The sequence below is a fragment of the Balaenoptera musculus genome, chromosome 19, assembly GCF_009873245.2.
Source record: "Balaenoptera musculus isolate JJ_BM4_2016_0621 chromosome 19, mBalMus1.pri.v3, whole genome shotgun sequence".
NCBI lineage: Eukaryota > Metazoa > Chordata > Mammalia > Artiodactyla > Balaenopteridae > Balaenoptera > Balaenoptera musculus.
In genome coordinates this window covers 15,505,881-15,528,470 of record NC_045803.1, presented here as the reverse complement: position 1 = coordinate 15,528,470, position 22,590 = coordinate 15,505,881, and the positions used below count along the sequence as shown (strand labels likewise).

The following is a 22,590-nucleotide window of genomic DNA, read 5'->3' as shown; positions in this document are numbered from 1 at the left end:
CACCTTCTTTGGGGTAGGGCATGCACTGAAGGGCAATGGAGCCTGAGAAACCTGACCTCAGGACTTCTACTCCAACATTTGGGAAGCAGACCCTGCCCCTGACAGGGTGGTGACAGCCATGGAACAAAGAAGAGACCCCACCTCCCATCTAGCACAGGCTCTGGACACCACAAGACCAACTATCAAGGGAATAACAGCCAGCACACTCTGAAGAAAAACGTGGCTGGCATCCATACCAAAACCAGCCCTCGCACCAAAAATGTTGGACACACACAGTCTACAAAGGGACACTCCCACGTAAAAACACCCCTTCAAGAACACAGTAGATAAATGTTTCTCCTAAATTCACAGAAGCAGAGAAAGTTAAGTAAAATGAAAGAGCAGAGGGATTACTCCTAAAAAAAGAACAAGAGAAATCCCCTGAAAGAACAAATAATGAAACAGACCTCACCAGTCTACTGGACCCCAAATCCCCAAAAAAAGGGTAATAAAAATGCTAAAGGAATTAAGAAAGATTATCAATAAAAATGAAGATCACTGTAACAAGGAGCTAGAAACTATGAAGGTGAACCAATCAAAATTAGACAATTCAATTACCAGGATAAAAACCAATCTAGAGGCAATGAATAGCAGACTAAATGATACAGAAGAGCGAATAAGTGATCTGGAAGATAGAATAATGGAAATCACCCAATCAGAAAAGCAGACAGAAAGACAAATTAAAAAAAAAAAAGAAAGAAACATGCACGATCTATGGGATAATATAAAATGTGCCAAGCTATGCATAATAGGGGTTCCAGAGGAGAGGAGAGAGAAAAGGGGATCAAAAATGTATTTGAAGAAATCATGGCTGAAAAATTCTCAAACCGAAAGATGGAAACAGATATCCAGGTACAGGAAGCCCAGAGAGTCCCAAACAAGATGAACCCAATCAGACTCATGCCAAAATATATCACAACTAAAATCAGAAAAGTTAAAGAGAGGATTCTAAACGCAGCAAGACAGAAATAGTCAGTTAGAGGGAACCCCCATAGGCTATCAGCTGATTTCTCTATAGAAACTTTTCAGACCAGAAGGGAGTGACATGACACATTCAAAGTCCTGAAAGGAAAATACCTGCAACCTAGGATACTCTACAGCAAGATTATCATTTAGAATAGGAGGAGAGATAAAGAATTTCTCAGACAAGCAGGGGTTCCCTAGTGGCACAGTGGTTAAGAATCCATCTGCCAATGCAGGGAACACGGGTTCAAGTCCTAGTCCGGGAAGATCCCACATGCCACGGAGCAACTAAGGCTATGTGCCACAACTATTGAGCCTGCGCTCTACAGCATGAGAGCCACAACTACCGAGCCCACGTGCTGCAACTACTGAAGCCCGTGCGCCTAGAGCCTGTGCTCCGCAGCAAGAGAAGCCACTGCAATGAGAAGCCTGCACACCACACGAAGAGTAGCCCCCACTCACCGCAACTAGAGAAAGCCCACGCACAGCAATGAAGACCCAACACAGCCAAAAATAAAATAAATAAATTTTTAAAAAAAAGAATTTCTCAGACAAGCAAAAATTATAGAATTCAGCAATACTAAACCTACCCTAAAAGAAATATTGAAGGCTCTTCTCTAAATAAACAAGAAACAAGAATCTATAGGAAAGGGAAAATCACAATAAGAAAGGTAAATATATAACAAGATTGAAGACCACTTAAGCCAGTACATAGATTAAAAACAATCAAAAAAATTTTTAAAGCAACATAACTACAATTAATAGCAAAAGGGTAAAACATAAATATGTAAAATAGGACATCAAAATCACAAAATGTGGGAGAGGTGTAAACTTGTATGACTATCAGTTTAACACAAGTAGAGATAGTTATGGGCCAAGAAACTTGAACTCCACAGTCACCACAAATCAAAAACATATAACAGATTCATAAAAAACAAAGATAGGAACTCAAGCATAAAACAAAAGAAAACCATGAAACCACAAAGGAAAAAAAACAAAAAGAAGAAATGAACAAAGAACTGGAAAAACAACTGGAAAACAAGGTTTAAAATGGCAATAAGTATATACCTATAAGTAATTACTTTTAATGTCAATAGACTAAATGCTCCAGTCAAAAGACACAGGGTGGCAGACTGGATAAAAAGGAAAGAGCTACCATATGATCCAGCAATCCCACTCTTGGTTATATATCCAGGAAAAATGAAAACTCTAATTTGAAAAGATACATGCACCCCAATGTTCATGGCAGCACTATTTACAATAGCCAAGACATGGAAATAACCCAAGTGCCCATCAAGAGACGAGTGGCTTAAGAAGATGTGGTATATATACACAATGGAATGTTAGTAGCCATAAAATGAATGAAATATTGCCATTTGCAGCAACATGGATGGACCTAGAGAATATTATACTTAGTGAAGTAAGTCAAAGACAAATATTATGATATCACTTATATATGGACTCTAAAAAATAATATAAATGAATCTATATACAAAATAGAAACAGACTCACAGACATAGAAAACAAACTTATGGTTACCAAAGGGGAGGGGGAGGGACAAATTAGGAGTATGAGATTAACTGATACAAAGTACTATACAAAAAACAGACAGGCAATGAAGACTTACTCTATGGCACAGGATATTATATTCAATATCTTGTATTTATATTTCAACACCTATAATTGAAAATAATCTGAATATATATATTTATAACTGAATCTCTTTGGCTGTACACCTGAAACTAACACAATACTGTAAATCAACTATACTTCGATTTTAAAAATTGATCACTTTAATTGACCAAATTAACAGAAAAAAAGGAGAAACATTATTTGATCAAGATCACATATATGGGCTTCCCTGGTGGCGCAGTGGTTAGGAATCTGCCTGACAATGCAGGGGACACGGGTTTGAGCCCTGGTCCAGGAAGATCCCACATGCCGCGGGGCAACCAACCCCATGGGCCACAGCTGCTGTGCCTGCGCTCTAGAGCTCGCGAGCCACAACTACTGAAGCCCGCGCGCCTACAGCCCGTGCTCCGTAATGAGAAGCCACCGCAATGAGAAGCCAGTGCACCACAACAAAGAGCAAAAGCAGCCAAAATAAATAGATATAATAAATTTATTTTTTTTTAAATCACATATACAAGAAAATTGTATGACAAAGGTCAATACCGATTCATGATAGACCCCCTTAGCAGGCTAGGAATAAAAGGAAATTTCCTTCATCTGTAAGAGTATTTACAAAAAAACTTTCATGGAATATCATACTTACTGGTGAATCATTGAAAGTATACCCTTAAGACTGAGAAGGAAACAAAGATGACTGCCACCACATCTATTCAGCATTATACTGAACATTTAGCAATTGAAATAAGGCAAGAAAAAAGGGAGGGCATGAGAATTCAAAATGATGAAAAGTGTCTATTTGCAGATGATATATTTGTAAACATAATTCAGTTCAATTTGAAATAAAAACCTAAGCAGCTTTAATTGTGGAAATGGACTAATTCTAAAATTTCTAAGGAAATATAAATCACTACAAATAGCTACAGCAATGTTAAAGAAAAACAAAGATGGAGGATTTGTTTTCATTATCAGATACCAAGATTTATAATAAAAAAGACATGGTAATTAAGATAGAATGCTATTGACATAAGGAAAAATAAAACAATGGAAGAGGATGTAAAGTCAGAAATACATATATTAACATGAATATGTCTTGAAAACAATATGGGGTGAAAAAAGTGAGTTGAAGAACTGTCAGTCCATTATGTTCCTTATTATTTAAAAATCTAAAACAGAGAGCAACATTATATAATATTCATATATACAAATCAGTGTGGTAAAAACATAAAACCATGGACTCTTGATATACATAAAATTCATGAAAGTGACTGACTCTGGGGACAGAGTATCTGTAATATTCTAATTATTTTACTGAAAAAAATCTCAAAGCAAAAATGACAAAATATTCAATATGCTAATTCCAGGTATTGGGTATATGGCTGTTTATTCTATTTCTCCCTCTCTCTTCCTAGATTTTAAAATAATAATTTTTTAAAAAGATGAGAGAAGACAGAGAGAGATGGAAGCAAAAGCAGCTCTGTATTAGTTCAATTTTCTGTGTTCTCACTGACTTCAAGTTTATTCTCATCAATTCCTTCTTCTATTGTCTCACATTGTTTCTAATTTCTGGAACTATATTTTGTTCATTTTGTTTATATTTATTAACATATCATTATTATTCAGCCTGCAGGTTTTCTTCTGTACATTATTTTCTAGATGTTCTGTAACATAAATTTTTATGTCTTTCTTGATCTAAGTTGCTTATGGTAGTTTTAAAATTTCCATGTGGAAATGTTTTCTTTTTGAATTTTTATTATTAACTTCCTATGTAACTGCATTCTGGAACATGTACAGTTTGTACTTTTGAAATTTATTGAGTTTTATTTAGGCCTAATATACGGTCAGTTTTTTAGTTTTTCCATATCTAAAAAAAGGATATTAATTGATTCCAGGCTATAAGCTATGATAATCAATTAGCTCTATCAAATTATTATTGGTAGTTATGTTCATTTTGTTGTCTGCTTTATGTGTCTATCATGAGCTAAGACGGATCAATAAAAGTTTCCTATTGATATGTTTCTTCTTATTTTCACAGTATTCCTTATAGTAAATTTTCTGCAGTTTATTTGGTACAGAAGTAGTCCTAACCATTTATCTTTATTACCTAATGCACTTATCAGCATTTTAAAGCACCGTTCTTTTTGTTTTTTTAAAGCTTACAGTCTTGGATGAATGGATAAAGAAGATGTGGTACATATATACAATGGAATACTACTCAGCCATAAAAAAGAATGAAATAATGCCATTTGCAGCAACATGGATGCAACTAGAGATTATCATACTAAGTGAAGTCAGAAAGAGAAAGACAAATACCATATGATTTCACTTATATGTGGAATCTAAAATATGGCACAAATGAACTTATCTACAAAACAGAAACAGACTCACAGACACAGAGAACAGACTTGTGGTTGCCAAGGGGGAGGTGGGGAGGGAGAGGGATGGGCTGGGAGTTTGGGGTTAGTAGATGCAAACTAGTACGCTTAGAATGGATAAACAACAAGGTCTACTATATAGCACAGGGAACTATATCCAATCTCCTGGGATAAACCATAATGAAAAAGAATATTAAAAAAAGAATGTATATATGTGTATAACTGAATCACTTTGCTATACAGCAGAGATCAGCACAACATTGTAAATCAACTAAACTTCGATAAAAAAATAAAGCTTACTGTCTTGAATTTTATAGTACCTAATATTAACAAATAGCCATTTTTCTTTCTTTTAAACTGCATTGATATGGCTTTACTTAAACAATGTTTAAATTTTCTCTGGGTCAAAAGCTTCCCATCTATAAAATGAAAATGTTAGAATAAATATTCTCTTAAATTCTCTTTGAAGAGTTAATCATTCTCAATAGAAAAGGGGACAGCTAGGAATATGATGAGATTCTTTCATGAATCCTGGATTTTTTGACAGAGTGTAAAAATATAGTCTTTTCTAACAGGAAATTTTGCTTTTCTAATTATCATAAGTTTATTTACTACCTAGAATCCAGTTAGTAGTTTGACATTGGTAGTTCACTATTTCAGGTAACATTACCTATTCCATATTAGGTTTGTGAGGAGATATAATTTTCAGCAATTTTTGCTATTAACTTTCTTATCTTGATTAATGGCAACACTAACACCTTTTTTGAAAAATGGAACTGTAGCATAAGTTTTGATTCCTACCTCTTCTTCAACACCTAGGTACAATGTGTCAACAAGTTCATTTGACTCAGTCTCACCAATACCTCCTAAATCTCAACTCTTCTATTCCCCCTATATGCTAAAGTAGTGGAACAGGAGAATTAAACAATTGAAACTTTTTTTTCTGATAGCTCAGAGACTATTTGAGGGTCTCATAGTAGTTGAGGTTTTCATTATGAATACTAACTGCCACTGAAGAGAATGAGAAAATAATTCTTATTTGAGCCCTGGAGTTATGGTTTTTTATTCAATAAGTTACCAACTTACTAGATGTGCCCAGCACTGGTTTAGAGCCTAAGGATATAGCTGTAAGACAGACATAAGTTCTGGTCCTCCTGGAATGTGCATACTAGTTGAGGGAAACAAATTAAAACATAAACATGTAAATATGTAAGATAGAATAAGATAGTGTAATGGTTGATCTTATGTGTCAACCTGACTGGGTTGCAGGTTGCCCAGACATTTGGCTGAACATTACTCTGGGTGTGTCTGTGAGGGTATTTCTACATGAGATTAACATTTGAGTCAGTAAAGTGAGTAAAGCAAATCGTCCTCCCTAATATGGGTAGGCCTCAGCCAATCAATCAAAGACCTGAATAGAACTGAGTAAGAGGGAGCTGTTTGAGTTGGGACTTTAGTCTTTTCTGGTAGCTTTACTAGCATGTTCAAAGTTACCCAGGGATAAAGTTTGTCTGTTCCAAGTGTGGAAAAAGATAGTATCACTGAAAGACAGTGAATGAGGGAGGGTATAGCAAAAGATAATGGTAAAGAAATAGGAAGAAGGCATATCATGAAGGGTTTTGTAAAGGACAATAAGAAATCTGGATTTTATTCCAAGTGTAAAGGGAAGCCATTAGCTGATTTTAAGCAGAGAAGTTAACACCTCAGGTTTTTAAATTATCACTTCGCTTGTTCTCTGGAGAATGGACTACAGATGGTTAAGAATGTATGCAGGGAGATTAACAGGCAGTTACTGAAGTACTTCCAGGTAAGAGATGATACGGCCTGGGTTACAAGAGCCATGGAAATGTTGACAAGTGATCAGATTTGAGATATGATGAAAAACTGGACTAATCTGATGATTATTTTAGAAAATCATTTTATTTGCATTTCATTAATCATGAGTGAGGCTGAGGTCATACAGGACTGTGGTTAAGTTTACAGGCTTCACAGTTACACCACCTGGGACTAAATCCTGATACTACTACATCCTTTACCTATGACCTTGAGCAAATTTCTTAATCTTTCTATGCTTGTTTCTTAACTCCTGAAAAAAAAATGAAGATTCTTTATGAAGTCTATGTGAGGTAACTGATGTAAAACTTTAATTAACAATAGAGATTAGTTTTTATTATTATTTACAATTTTTATCGGGCATTTGTTCTTACTTTTTCAATTTTGGATTTCTTTTTCATGTCCTATATGCAGTTTTCTATTGGATTTTAATTTGGTTTGTAAATAGTATTTAAATACCAGATTGGGTCTGCCATATGTATTATTAAGATTGTTGTCAAGTTTTGTCAATTTACTTTATGGTGATTGTATCAATAGGAGAATATAATTTTTATGTACTCAAATTCAGTTGACCTTCTTTTTTACTGCCTATGAGTTTGATATTATGCCAAAAAACCAGCTAGTGACTGTAGAAAATATACTCAAGATGGTTGTCTTGCAGTAGTCAGAACTCTCATACACTGTTAAGAGTACAATTTTGGACAATCACTTTGGAAAACTGTTTGGCAGTATCAATTAAAGGTAATCCTAAACATAACTTATGACTCAGAAATTCTACTTTGGTAGAAAGAAATATGTACATATGTGCAACAAAAACCTACAAGAAAATTCATAGGAACAATATTTTAATTGTTCCCAAATAAAAACTACCTAAATGCCTATCAGTAATCGAATGGATACATAAAATTATGGTTTATTCACATTAATTAAATAATATACAGTAGTAAGGTTAAGTAAACTACTTACATGCAATGATTCAACATGAATCTGGCAAACAAAATATTAAGCAAAAGAAGTCAGACACAAAGTATATAGGTTATATAAAGTTTAAAAATAGGCATAAATAATCTATAGTGATATAATCTGAACAGTGGTTACCCCTGGGGTGAGGGTAATAACTGGGAAAGGTGCAGGAGTCTAATGGGTGTTAGTGTAATATTCCATTTCTTGATCCAGTGCTTATGCTGGTTAAACACATGTATTCACTTTGAAAATTAACTGAGGAAAAAACTAGAGATACAGAGAAGCTGCTAGATAGGGGCACCTGGTCAAAGAAAGGTATATCTCAGTATTGCAAAGCTCTGCGCTAAGGGTGAAAAGGTAGTAAAGTGAGATTTGTTCAATAGCTAAGAGTGCAGGATAAATCTGAAAGAGAAAGATTCCAAAGGAAGTCTGAAGAAAAAGGATGAAGTTCTGAGGAAAAGGAAATGTCCTTGAAGAGGAGACAGACATTACTTATTCTAAGAGTAAAATGAAGAAGAAATAAGGAACCACGGATTCAATTCATTAAAACCACAAACATTCACAAAAACCACATATACCAGGCATTGTTCTAGGGGCTGGAGATACAGCAGTAAACCAAATAAAGCATACTCTTTGTTCACATTCTAGTGGACTAAAATTATAAGAATTTACCATAAATGATTACTTCAGACTGTGGCTGAATCTCAGCAAACACACATGGAAAAAGATAATTATACAGGGTCATTTGAAAGACACATCCCATCTATTTCTTCAGATAGTCTAGCTTTTTTTTAAAATAAGGTATGAAAGCATAGAATAATGTGGTAAAATGCATTAATCTTAAGTGTACAAACTGAGACATTTTTATACATTTATGTATTTGTGTACCTACCACTCAGGTCAAAATACAGAGCATTTTCAGCATACTAGAAGATTCCCTCATGTCCCTTCACAGTAAATACCCCTTCAGGGGTAACCACTATTTTCTATCACTGAGTTTAGTTTTCTAACTTCATATATATGGAATCACATAGAATGTACTCTTATTTCTGACTTCTCTTATGACACATGTTTGTGAGATTATCTATGTTGTTATAAGTAGCAGTAATCTGCTTTGGGGAGTGTGTGTGTGTGTGTGTGTGTGTGTGTGTGTGTGTGTGTGTGTGTGTGTGTGTGTGTGTTTATGTGTATAGTGTCCAACTGCATGAAATACTATAATTTATTCCATTTTCTGTTGATGTTGATTTGCGTTCTTTCCAATGCTGGGCTATTTTGACATATATTCTTTGCCTTATCCTCGATCAAAACAGACCATCAGTGGGGAGTTCCCTGGTAGTCTAGTGGTTAGGATTCGGCACTTTCACTGCCGTGGCACGGATTTAACCCCTGGTTGGGGAACTGAGATTCTGCAAGCTGTGTGGCATGGCCAAGACTTTAAAAATTATTTAAAAAAAAAAAAAAAGACCACTAGAAAAGCTGGGTTTACCAACTACGGGAAGTCTCACGACAATGTATTCATTGACCTAGGTGCCAATGAAAAACTTACTTCTGCTAATAAATGTTCACTTTTATCCTTATGGACAATGCAAATTATGTAATGAATTTCTGCCCTTGTTTACCTATTATAATGAAATTCAAAATTGAAGCCCAAGTTTAATCTCTCTGAATGAAAGCATTTCTGCATAATCATATTTTAACTCTTTCCTGGTCTTAACCTTCCAACTCTGTTTCCTCTGAAAATATGTTTTATCTGTACAGGATTTTCCAATTTAGTGTATGGATTACTGCAATTCCCTTAAACTGCACTGTAAAATAAGGCAGGGAACAAATATACTACTTAAAATTTACCTGCAACTCAGTCATTTCCTTTTCTTTCTGGGAGTGGACTGGGCCTGAGAAGGCAGAGCTGGAGAAGAGAATAAAAGCCATTAAACAAGGTTTGTTTTGCAGTTTAAGAAATCTGCACCCACAAGGTAGATTAAAGGTCACTCTATAGCAAAATGATACTTGGAGCCATCAGAAAGGCCAAGAATATACATTCCCCAGGTATAAAGATGACTACTACATCATGTGGAGCTTATGCATATGGTGAACAGGAATAGGAGTACATATGTAGGAGATGCCCCATGAATTTATCAATAGCTCTGTATCAGAGAATAAACAGTTCACGTGGAGCAGAAAGATATATAGCTTCATGAAAGCACATCACCAAGAAAATTATGAAACTGACAACATACCTAAGGTATTTTAATGTACTGAGACTTTTAAAAAGAAATATTTTAAGTATAAACTAAATGGGAATTTAACTAAAATGGTGATGATTTTATATTTTGAGAAAAGAGTCAGGAGAAGTTTATGTGTGTGAGTGATGTGTATCAGAGGTACTGGTGGTGGTAAGAACGTTTAATTCTTATTTTCCATAGTATAAAAAATCTAAATCTGAAAAGTGTCAAATAATAGCAGGATAAACATATGATTTGGAAAAACGGAGTAAACAAAAGAAGGCACAGTTAAGAGTTCAAAGTGATTCTTTCTGGGGACAGGAATTAGAGATGGGGAGAAAAAAGGAACAGGGTATTCTTATTACAAGTCTAGTAGCACTATTTGATTTTTTTAAAAAACAATTAACATATTATTTCGCCCAAATACAAACTGAATCATAAAACAATGTACTATGTACAATTAATAATATTATGTATTATGTAATATTCATAATATAATGTACATGCTTATACGCATGGGGTAAATAATGCATGATTATACGTATAATGTAGTATGTACTATCAACAGGTTAATGCAGGGGTCCCCAATCCCCCGGCGGTCCGCGGCCTGTCAGGAACCGGGCCGCACAGCAGGAGGTGAGTAGCGCGAGAGCATGGCACTCCCCATCGCTGGCATTACCACCTGAACCATCTCTCGCTGGCATTACGGCCTGAATCATGCCCCCCACCCCAGTGGAAAACCTGTCTTCCAGGAAACTGGTCCCTGGTGCCAAAAAGGTTGGGGACCTCTGGGTTAACATACACGCTTATAAGCATGGGGTAATTAATGCACGGTTATACATATAATGTATTATGTGTGGCAGCGGTCCCCAACCTTTCTGGCACCAGGGACCGGTTCTGTGGAAGAAAATTTTTCCACGGATGGTGGCGGGGGGGGGATGGTTCAGGCGGTAATGCGAGCAATGGGGAGTGGCAGATGAAGCTTTGCTTGCTTGCCCGCCGCTCACCTCCTGCTGTGTGGCCCGGTTCCTAACAGGCCACAGACCAGTACCGGTCCGCAGCCCGGAGGTTGGGGACCCCTGATGTATGATATAATACATATGCAATTCCAGGACACCTAAATCAATCAACTCTCATATCAACACAACGAGGTCTATATTATGGACAATGCTCAGAAATTTGTGGATCAAATCATAGTTTTATACCCATTTTAGTACCACTAAAATACTTTGAAAAATGATCCGCATCAATATTATAAATTCATTAAGAAGCTAAACAGCATTAACCTGTTAAGTTAAAGACTGGGAGTTAGGGGGACTTCCCTGTTGGCACAGTGGTTAAGAATCCGCCTGCCAATGAAGGGGACATGGGTTCGATCCCTGGTCCGGGAAGATCCCACATGCTGCGGAGCAACTAAGCCCCTGCGCCACAACTACGGAAGCCTGCACACCTAGAGCCCGTGCTCCTCAACAAGAGAAGCCACCGCAATGAGAAGCCCGTGCACCACAACAAAAAGTAGCCCCCGCTTGCCTCAACTAGAGAAAGCCTCGAGCAACAACAAAGACCCAATGCAGCCAATAAATAAATAAATAAAAAAAAAATACCTTAAGAAAAAAAAAAAAAAAAAGACTGGGAGTTAAAACTCCCCTTAATGATATGCTACAACTGGATATATCAACATGATTTATTGCTAGTCTATCAAAAATTCTACTCCTATTTATTATATTCCAACTAAAAATTTCAAAATATATTATTCAAACCCAGAGTTGATGTCTACCAAAATACAAAAACAACCTACCCCTTGAGAAACAAAATGAACGAAAATCTATTTGCCTCTTTCATTATCCCAACAATAATAGGACTTCCTATCATTATCTTAATTATCATATTCCCAAGCATTTTACTCCCAACACCTAATCAACTAATCAATAACCATATAATTTCTATTCAACAATGACTAGTTCAGCTAACACTGAAACAAATAATAGTTATTCACAATCACAAAGGACAAACCTGAGCACTAATACTAATATCACTCATCTTATTTATTGGATCAACAAATCTATTAGGACTATTACCACATTCATTTACACCTACTACACAACTCAATAAATCTAGGAATAGCAATTCCCCTACGGGCAGGAACTGTAATTACAGGCTTTTGACATAAAACAAAAGCATCCTTAGCTCATTTTCTACCACAAGGAGCACCAGTTCCTCTTATTCCTATACTAGTAATCATCGAAACTATTAGCTTATTCATTCTCAACCAATAGCTTTAGCTGTACAATTAACATCACAGCAGCACATCTATTATTCCTTTAATTGGAGGAGTGACTCTAGCATTGCTGAATATTAGCACCACCACAGCCCTCATTACATTAATTATCCTTGTATTACTTACTACCCTAGAAATCGCCATTGCCGTAATTCAAGCTTATGCATTTACCTTAAGAGTAAGTCTTTATCTACATGACAATACACAATGACCCACCAAACCTATGCATATCACATAGTAAATCCCAGTCCCTGACCCCTTATAGGAGCTCTCTCAGCCCTTCTAATAATAACATCAGGCCTAATTACATGATTTCACTTCACTTCAACATTATTATCACTAGGCCTTAACAACGTATTAATGATGATGAGACATCATCCGAGAAAGCATTTCCCAAGGCCATTATACATCAGTTGTTCAAAAAGGACTTCGATATGGAATAATCTTATTATTTCAGAAGTCCTCTTTTTTACTGGCTTTTTTTGAGCCTTCTATCACTCAAGCCTTACCCCTACACCTGAACTAGGTGGATGCTGACCACCAACAGGCAGCCGTCCCCTAAATCCATTAGAAGTAACACTTCTTAATACCTCTGTATTAAGGGTATCAATTACCTGAGCCCACCACAGCCTCATAGAAGGAAACTGCAAACACATACTCTAAGCTCTTATTACAATTGCCCTAGGCTTTCATTTTACAAGTCTACAGGCCTTAGAATACTACGAAACATCCTTTACAATTTCAGATGGGTCAACTTTCTTCATAGCTACAGGATTCCACAGACTACATGTAATTATGGCTCTACTTTCCTTATCATTTGCTTCTTACGTCAATTAAAATATCACTTCTCATCTAACCATCATTTTGGCTTCGAAGCTGCTGCCTGATATTGACATTTTGTAGATGTAGTATGACTATTCCTTTACATATCCATTTATTGATGAGGATCTTATTCTTTCAGTATTAAACAGTACAGTTGACTTCCAATCAATTAGTTTCAGTATAATCCAAAAAAGAATAATAAATCTAATACTGACATTAATTACAAACATAGCACTAGCCTCACTAATTGTATTAATTGCATTCTGACTTCCCCAATTAAATATTTACACAGAAAAAAATAAGTTCTTATGAATGTGGGTATGACCCTATAGGATCAACACATGTACCATTTTCCATAAAATTTTTCCTAGTAGCCATTACATTCCTCCTTTTCGACTTAGAAATTGCTCTCCTTTTACCCTTACCCTGAGCATCTCAGACAAATAATCTAAAAACAACATTCATTATAGTTTTATTCCTAATTTTATTACAAGCAACAGCTTAGCCTAACCAAAAAGGACTGGAATGAACTGAATATGGTAGTTAGTTTAAACTAAAATAAATTATTTTGACTTGTTAGATTATGATTAAGTTCATTACCAAGTGCCTTTAGTATATATAAATATTATTATAGCATTCACAGTATCTCTTATAGGATTATTAATATATCGATCTCACCTAATATCTTCACTATTATGCCTAGAAGGCATAATACTATCACTATTCATTATAGCAACCCTGATCATTCTAAATACACATTCTACCCTAGCCAGCATAATGCCAATTGTTCTGCTAGTATTCACAGCTTTCAAAGCCGCACTCGGACTGTCCTTACTAGTAATAGTATCAAACATATACGGCACTGATTATGTACAAAATCTTAATCTCCTCCAATGTTAAAAATTATTATTCCTACAATTATACTAACACCACTAACATGACTATCAAAGAACAGCATAATCTGAATTAATACCACAGTCCACAGCTTATTAATCAGTCTTATGAGCCTTTTCTTTTTAATCAATTTAATGACAATAGCCTCAACTTTTCACTAATTTTTTTTCCGACTCCTTATCAACACCATTATTAATTTTAACATGATTCTTCCCATTAATACTAATAGCCAGCCAAGTTCACCTATTCAAACAATCATTAACTCAAAAAATTATACATTACCATGCTAATTATATTACAAATATTCCTAATTATAACACTCACTGCCATAGAATTAATCTTATTTTATATTTTATTTGAAGCAACACTAGTCTCGACACTTATTATCATTACCCTATGGGGTAATCAAACTGAACGACTTAATGCAGGAGTTTATTTCTTATTTTATACACTAGTAGGATCTCTTCCACTCTTAGTAGCACTAGTACATATTCAAAATATCACAGGCTCACTAAATTTTCTAATACTTCAATATTGAACACAAGCAATATCCATCTCCTTATCCAACATTTTCATATGACTAGCCTGTATAATAGGCTTTATAGTAAAATACCCCTTATAGCCTTCACCTTTGATTACCTAAAGCATATGTAGAAGCCCCCATTGCAGGATCCATAGTCCTTGCAGCCGTACTACTAAAACTCGGAGGCTATGGTATATTATGAATTACAACAATACTAAACCCATTAACAGATTTCATAGCATACCCTTTTCTCATACTCTCCTTATGAGGAATAATCATAACGAGTTCAATTTGTTTACGCCAAACAGACTTAAAGTCACTTATCACATATTATTCTGTCGGTCACATAGCACTTGTTTTCGTAGCCATTCTTATCCAAACACCTTGAAGTTATATAGGAGCCACCGCTCTAATAATTGCCCACGGCCTCACATCATTCATATCATTCTGCCTCACAAATTCAAATTACTAACAAATTCACAGCCGAATGATAATTTTAGCCAGAGGTCTACAAATATTCCTCCCATTAATAGCAACATGATGACTACTAGCAAGCCTAACAAACCTAGCTCTACCCCCAACTATTAAGCTAACTGGAGAACTATTTGTAGTAGTATCATCCTTCTCATGATCAAATGTCACCATTATCCTAACAGGAATTACTATAGTAATTACTGCCTTATACTCTCTATATAAGTTAATCATAGCACAACAAGGCAAATATACAAACCCTATCAATAATATTAAGCCATCATCCATACGAGAAAATGCTCTCATAACTCTTCACATTTTACTTCTCTTATTCCTATCGTTAAGTCCCAAAATCATTTTATGGCCCTTGTACTGTAAATATAGTTTTAAAAACACTAGACTGTGAATCTAGTAACGGAAGACTAAACCTTCTTGTTTACCAAAAAAGTATGCAAGAACTGTTAATTCATGCCTCCATATCTAACAGTATGACTTTTTCAAGCTTTTAAAGGATAGTATTGATCCATTGGTCTTAGGAACCAAAAAATTGGTGCAACTCAAAACAGAAGTAATAAACTTATTTACCTCTTTCACACCAGTTACACTATTTATACTAACAATACCAATCATAATAACAAACACCAACATCTACAAAAGTAACATATATCGATCCTATGTAAAAACCACTATCTCATATGCTTTTATCACCAGCTTAATTCCAACAATAATATTCATTCACACAGGACAAGAAAGAATTATCTCAAGCTGACACTGAATTACTATCCAAACCCTTATATTATCACTTAGCTTCAAACAGACTCTTTCTCAATAATATCTGTGCCAGTGGCATTATCTGTCACATGATCTATTATAGAATTTTCAATCTGATATATGCACTCAGATCCTAACATCAATCGATTGTTTAAAAACTCCTTTTTCTTATCACAATACTAATTCTTGTCACTGCTAACAATCTTTTCCAGCTTTTCATTGGATCAGAAGGAGTTGGAATTATATCTTTTCTACTTATCGGGTGACAACATGGATGAGCAGATGCAAATACAGCTGCTCTCCAACCAGTTTTATATAATCACATTGGAGATATTGGATTTATTATTATCAGTAGCATGATTCCTATTTAAACGCATGAGACCTACAATAAATATTTATACTTAACCTAAATCACCCAAACCTGCCTCTAACAGGACTTGTATTGGCCACAACTGAAAAATCCGCCCAATTTGGCATCACAAATGACTTCCCCCAGCAATAGAAGGCCCTACCTCCATCTCAGCCCTACTCCACTCAAGAATAGTTGTAGCAGGTACTTTTCTACTTATCCGCTTTTACCCTTTAACAGAGAATAATAAATTTATCCAAACAACAATATTATGTATCGGAGCAATTACCACATTATTTACAGCAGTATGCGCTCTTACCCAAAATGACATTTAAAAATTCTTGCCATCTCTACTTCAAGCCAATTAGGCCTTATAATAGTAACAATCGGTATTAACCAGCCTTACCTAGCATTTCTCCATATTTGCACACATGCCTTGTTCAAGGCCATACTATTTACATGCGCTAGATCCATTATTCATAGCCTAAATGATGAGCAAGACATTCAGAAGACAGGTTTATTTAAAGCAGTACCTTTTACCACAACAGCCCTCATTATCGAAGTCTCACACTGACAGGAATACACTTCCTCACAGGATTCTACTCTAAAGACCTAATCATCAAAATCGCTAACATGTCATATACCAACACCTGAGCCCTACTAATAACTCTCGTCGCCACATCCCTTACAATTGTCTATATCACTCACATTATTTTCTTTGCACTATTAGGACAAACTTTTCCACTTTAATTCTAATTAATGAAAACAACCCACTCCTAATCAATTCTATTAAATGTTTACTAACTGGAAGTATTTTCGCTGGATTTCTTATCTCTAACAATATTCCCCCAACAACAATTCCACAAATAACTATACCTTATTATTTGAAACTAACTGCCCTTGCTGTAACCATCTGGCACTGAAATCAACCTCACCACACAAAACTTAAAATTTAAGTACCCTTCAAATTTCTTCAAATTTTCCAACCTCCTAGGGTATTTCTCCATTATTATACACAACTTCCCACCATACTTAAATTTATCAGCAAGCCAAAAATCACATCAGCCTTCCTAGATTTAATCTGACTAGAAAGTATCTACCAAAAACTACTTCCCTTATTCAAATAAAAATTTCTATGCTAGTATCAGACCAAAAAGGCCTAATCAAACTATATTTTCTTTCATTCCTCATTACCCTCACCCTAAGCATAATTCTGTTTAATTACCACGAGTAACCTCTATAATAACCGCAACACCAATAAGCAATGATCAACGGGTAACAATTACTAGTCAAGTACCAGAGCTATACAATGTCGCAATTCCTATAGCCGCTTCACTAAAAGAACCCAGAATCTCCCATATCATAAATTACCCAATCCCCTAGTCCATTAAACTTAAATACAATCTCCACTTCTTCATCCTTTAAAACAGGGGTCCCCAACCCCCGGGCCACAGACTGGTACCGGTCCACGGCCTGTTAGGGACCGGGCAGCACGGCAGGAGGTGAGTGGTAGGCAAGCGAGGGAAACTTCATCTGCTCCTCCCCATCGCTCGCATTACCACCTGAACTATGCCCCCCATTGCTCGCATTACCACCTGAACCATCCCCCACCCCGCTACCCGCCGACCGTAGAAAAATTGTCTTCTACGAAACTGGTACCTGGTGCCAAAAAGGTTGGGGACCACTGCTTTAAAACATAGAATACTATTGAAAATTCTATCAACCCTGAAAGAAATATACCTAGAATGGTCTTATTAGAAACTCAAACTTCAGGATACTGCTCAGTAGCCACAGCTGTCATATAACCAAATACTACCAACATTCCCCCTAAATAAATCAAAAATGCTATTAGACCCAAAAACGAACCACCAAAATTCAACACAATCCCACAACCAAAACCACCACCTACAATCAACCCAAGTCCACCATAAATAGTTTTTTTTAAAAATTAATTTATTTTATTTATTTTTGGCTGTTTCGGGTCTTTGTTGCTGTGCGCGGGCTTTCTCTAGTTGTGGCGAGCAGGGGCTACTCTCCGTTGTGGTGTGCAGGCTTCCCATTGTGGTGCCTTCTCTCATTGCGGAGCACGGGCTCTAGGCACGCAGGCTTCAGTAGTTGTGGCTCACAGGCTCTAGAGTGCAGGCTCAGTAGTTGTGGTGCACAGGCTTAGTTGATCCACGGCATGTGGGATCTTCCCAGACCAGGGCTCAAACCCACATCCCCTGAATTGGCAGGAGGATTCTTAACCACTGTGCCACCAGGGAAGCCCTAAGTGAAGGTTTTGAAGAAAAACCCACAAGACTAATTACAAAAATAGTACTTAAAATAAATACAATGTATGTTATCATTATTCTTACATGGAATCTAACCATGGCCAATGACATGAAAAATCATTGTATTTCAACCCTAAGAACATTTAATGACCAACATCTGAAAATCATCCATTAACAAAAATTAACAATGCATTTGTCGATCTCCCAGCTCCATCAAACATTTCATCATGACGAAATTTTGGTTCCCTACTGGGCATTTGTTTTTGGTTTTTTCTGGGGTTTTTTTGGCCCCGCCACAAAAAGATCCCCGCCCTGGCTTGCAGGGATCTTAGTTCCCTAACCAGGGATTGAACCTGGGCCCTCAGCAATGAGAGCACAGAGTCCTAACCACTGGACCACCAGGGAATTCCCTAGTTCTACAAATCTTGACAGGCTTATTCTAGCAATACATTATACATCAGATACAATAACCACTTTTTAATCAGTAACACATATCCGAGACGTAAACTATGGATGAATTATCTGATATCTACATGCAAATGGAGGCTCCATCTTTTTTATTTGCCTATTTATTCATGTAGGACAAGGATTATACTATGGATCCTACACCTTTTTAAAATATTTACTTATTTTATTTTCTTCTTTTTAAATTTTTTTGGCTGCATTGGGTCTTAGTTGCGGCACGTGGGATCTTCGTTGAGGCATGCAGGATCTTTTGTTACGGCACGTGGGCTCTTCGTTGTAGTGCTTAGGCTTCTCTCTAGTGGTGGTGTGTGGGTTTTCTCTCTCTGGTTGGGGCGTGTGGGCTCCAGGGCGCATGGGCTCTGTAGTTGTGGCCCTCGGGTGAGCACGTGGGCTCTGTAGTTTGTGGCACGTGGGCTCTCTCATTGAGGCACGTGAGCTCAGTAGTTGTGGCAAATGGGCTTAGTTGCCCCATGGCATGTGGGATCTTAGTTCCCCGACAAGGGATCGAACCCATGTCCCCTGCATTGGAAGGTGGATTCTTTACCACTGGACCACCAGGGGAGTCCCAGACCCTACACCTTTTCAGAAACATGCAACACTGGAATCATCTTATTATTTACAGTCATAGCTACAGCATTCATGGGCTATGTCTTACCTTGAGGACAAATATTCTGAGGAGCAACAGTTAATACTGTTCTCCTCTCAGCAATCCTATGTATCCGCACAAGCCTCGCCGAATGAATCTGAGGTGGCTTTTCAGTAGATAAAGCAACTCTTACATGATTCTTCGCCTTCCATTTTATTCTCCCATTTATAATTGCAGCACTAGCAGCTGTCTACTTACTATTCCTCCATAAGACAGGCTCCAATAATCCCACAGGAATCTCATCTGATATAGTCAAAATTACATTTCACCCCTACTGTACAATCAAAGACATCCTATGTGCCTTGTTACTAATTTTAATACTAATAATATTAGTGCTATTTTCACCCAAACTACTAGGAGACCCAGACAACTACACCCCAGCAAACCCTCTCAACACACCACCTCATATCAAGCCAGGGTGATATTTTCTATTTGCACATGTTAATTCTATGATAAATTCCTAATAAACTAGAAGGAGTATTAGCCCTAATCTTTTCAATCTTAATTCTAGCATTTATCCCAATTCTTCACACATCCAAACAACGAAGCATAACATTTCCACCTCTCAGCCAGTGCCTATTTTGAGTACTAGTAGCAGACCTATTAACACTAACATGAAGTGGAGGACAACCCGCAGAACACCCCTTCATTATGGTATTTGTCTTTCTGTTTCTGACTTAGTTCACTTCACATGCTAATCTCTAAGTCCACCCATGTTGCTGAATTTCCATTTATTTTTAATTTATTTTCTTTCATCGTGTTTTTTTTTCATTTTCAGCATACAGTGCCTGTACATACTTTGTGAGATTTATTAAGTATTGTATTTTGGGGGTGCTAATAAAATGGCATTTAAAATTTTACTTCAGCAGCAACATGGATACAACTAGAGATTATCATATTAAGTGAAGTCAGAAAGAGAAAGACAAATACCATATGATATCACTTATATGTGGAATCTAAAATATGATACAAGTGAACCTATCTATGAAACAGAAACAGCCTCACAGACATAGATAACAGACTTGTGGTAGCCAAGCAGGAGGGGAAGGGGGAGAGATGGAGTGGGAGGTTGGGGTTAGCAGATGTAATCTATTATATACAGAATGGATAAACAACAACGTCCTACTATATATATAACACAGGGAACTATATTCAATATCCTATGATAAACCATAGTGGAAAAGAATATTTAAAAATGTACATATATGTATAAATGAATCACTTTACTGTACAGCAAAAATTAACACAACATTGTAAGTCAACTATACTTCCATAAAAAATAAGAAATAAAAAAATTCTATTTCAAATTCCAATTGTTCATTGCTGGTATATAAAAATAACAGACTTTGTATACTCATTACGTATCCTACAACCATGCTAAAGTCACTTGGTAGTTCTAGGAGTTTTTTTAAATATAAATTTATTTATTTTTTATTTATTTTTGGCTGCGTTGGGTCTTTGTTGCTGTGCACGGGCTTTCTCTAGTTGTGGTGAGTGAGGGCTACTCTTCATTGCAGTGCGTGGGTTTCTCATTGCGGTGTCTTCTCTTGTTGTGGAGCATGGGCTCTAGGTGCGCAGGCTTCAGTAGTTGTGGCACACGAGCTCAGTAGTTGTGGCTTGCAGGCTCTAGAGTGCAGGCTCAGTCAGTAGTTGTGGCGCATGGGCTTAGTTGCTCCGTGGCATGTGGGATCTTCCCGGACCAGGCCTCGAACCCGTGTCCCCTGCATTGGCAGGCGGATTCTTAACCACTGTGCCACCAGGGAAGCCCTATTCCAGGAGTTTTTTATAGTTCTTTGGTGTCTTCTATTTAGAGAATCATGTTGTCTACAAATAGAAAGTTGTATTTCTGTTTTCCAATTTGTATGCCTTTATGTCTTTATCTTGCTTTGTTCACTGGCTAGGATTTCCAGTAGGATGGTGAATAATGGTGGTGACAGAGGATATCCTGGCCTTGTTCCCAATCTTAGGGGTAAAGCATTCAGTATCTCATCATTAACTATAATGTTAGCTCTAGTTGGTTTCTTTCAGAATGTAAAGAATGTTCCCTTCTATTCCTAGTTTGCTGAGATTTTTTTCATGAGTAAATGCTGAATTTTCTCAAGTACTTTTTCTGCATCTATTGAGATAATCATATGATTCTTCTTCAGTCTCATATTATGGTGCACTACAATAACTGATTTTCAAATAATGAACTTGAAGTTCATCTTGCCTTCCCAAGATAAATCCATTTGGTCACGATATATTATCTTTTTATATACTGCTAAATTCAATTTTTCAATTCAATTTTGAGGATTTTTGTTTCTAAGTCTGTGAAAAATATTGGTCTGTAGTTTTCTTTTCTTGTAATGTCTGTCTGGTTTTGGTATCAGGGTAAACCCGTTTCATAAAATAAGTTGGAAAGTGTTCCTCCTCCTCTATTTTCTGGAAGAGTTTATATAGAATTGTTATAATTTCTTCCTTAGATGTTTGCTATTTCACCTGTGAAATTACTTGGGGATAGAGTTTCCTTTTTAGAAAGTGTTTTTTTTTTAAATTGAGGTATAATTGACATATAATATTATATTAGTTTCAGGTATACAGCACAATGATTTGATATTTGTATACATTGCAAAATGATTACCACAATAAGTCTAGCTAATACTCATCACCTTACATAGTTACAAATTTTTTTTCTTGTGATGAGAACTTTTAAGATCTACTCTCAGCAACTTTCAAATACACAATACAGATTATTTTTAACTATAGTTGTCATGCTGTACATTATATGCCCATGATTTATTTTATTACTGGAAGTTTGTACATTTTGACCCTCTTCACTCATTTCACCCCCCTTCCCTCTCCACCTCCCCCCTCCCCTCCCCTCTGGCAACAACCAATCTGTTCCCTATAGCTATAAGCTTGGATTTTTGTGTGTGGGGGGGTGGGTTTGTTTGTGTTTTTAGATACCACATAAGTGAGATCACATGGTATTTGTCTTTCTCTGACTTATTCCACTCAGCATAATGCCCTCAAGGTACATCCATGTTGTCACAAATAGTAAGATTTCCTCTTTTTTATGGCTGGATAATATTCCA

The 22,590-nt window shown here is 36.4% G+C and overlaps 1 protein-coding gene and 1 non-coding gene across 2 annotated transcripts in view; both read right to left on the bottom strand.

Annotated features, from left to right (window-relative positions):
* The window catches only part of LOC118884808 (zinc finger protein 569), a 61,976-nt gene that overhangs the window by 22,211 nt on the left and 17,175 nt on the right, over window positions 1–22,590 (bottom strand). The window contains exon 3 of the mRNA XM_036832775.1: window positions 9,651–9,708. Within this exon, the coding sequence (XP_036688670.1) occupies window positions 9,651–9,708 (58 nt within the window). The remainder of the gene's footprint in view (window positions 1–9,650; window positions 9,709–22,590) is intronic.
* TRNAE-CUC lies at window positions 18,738–18,810 on the bottom strand. The gene has a single exon. It is a non-coding gene; the product is annotated as a tRNA-Glu (tRNA).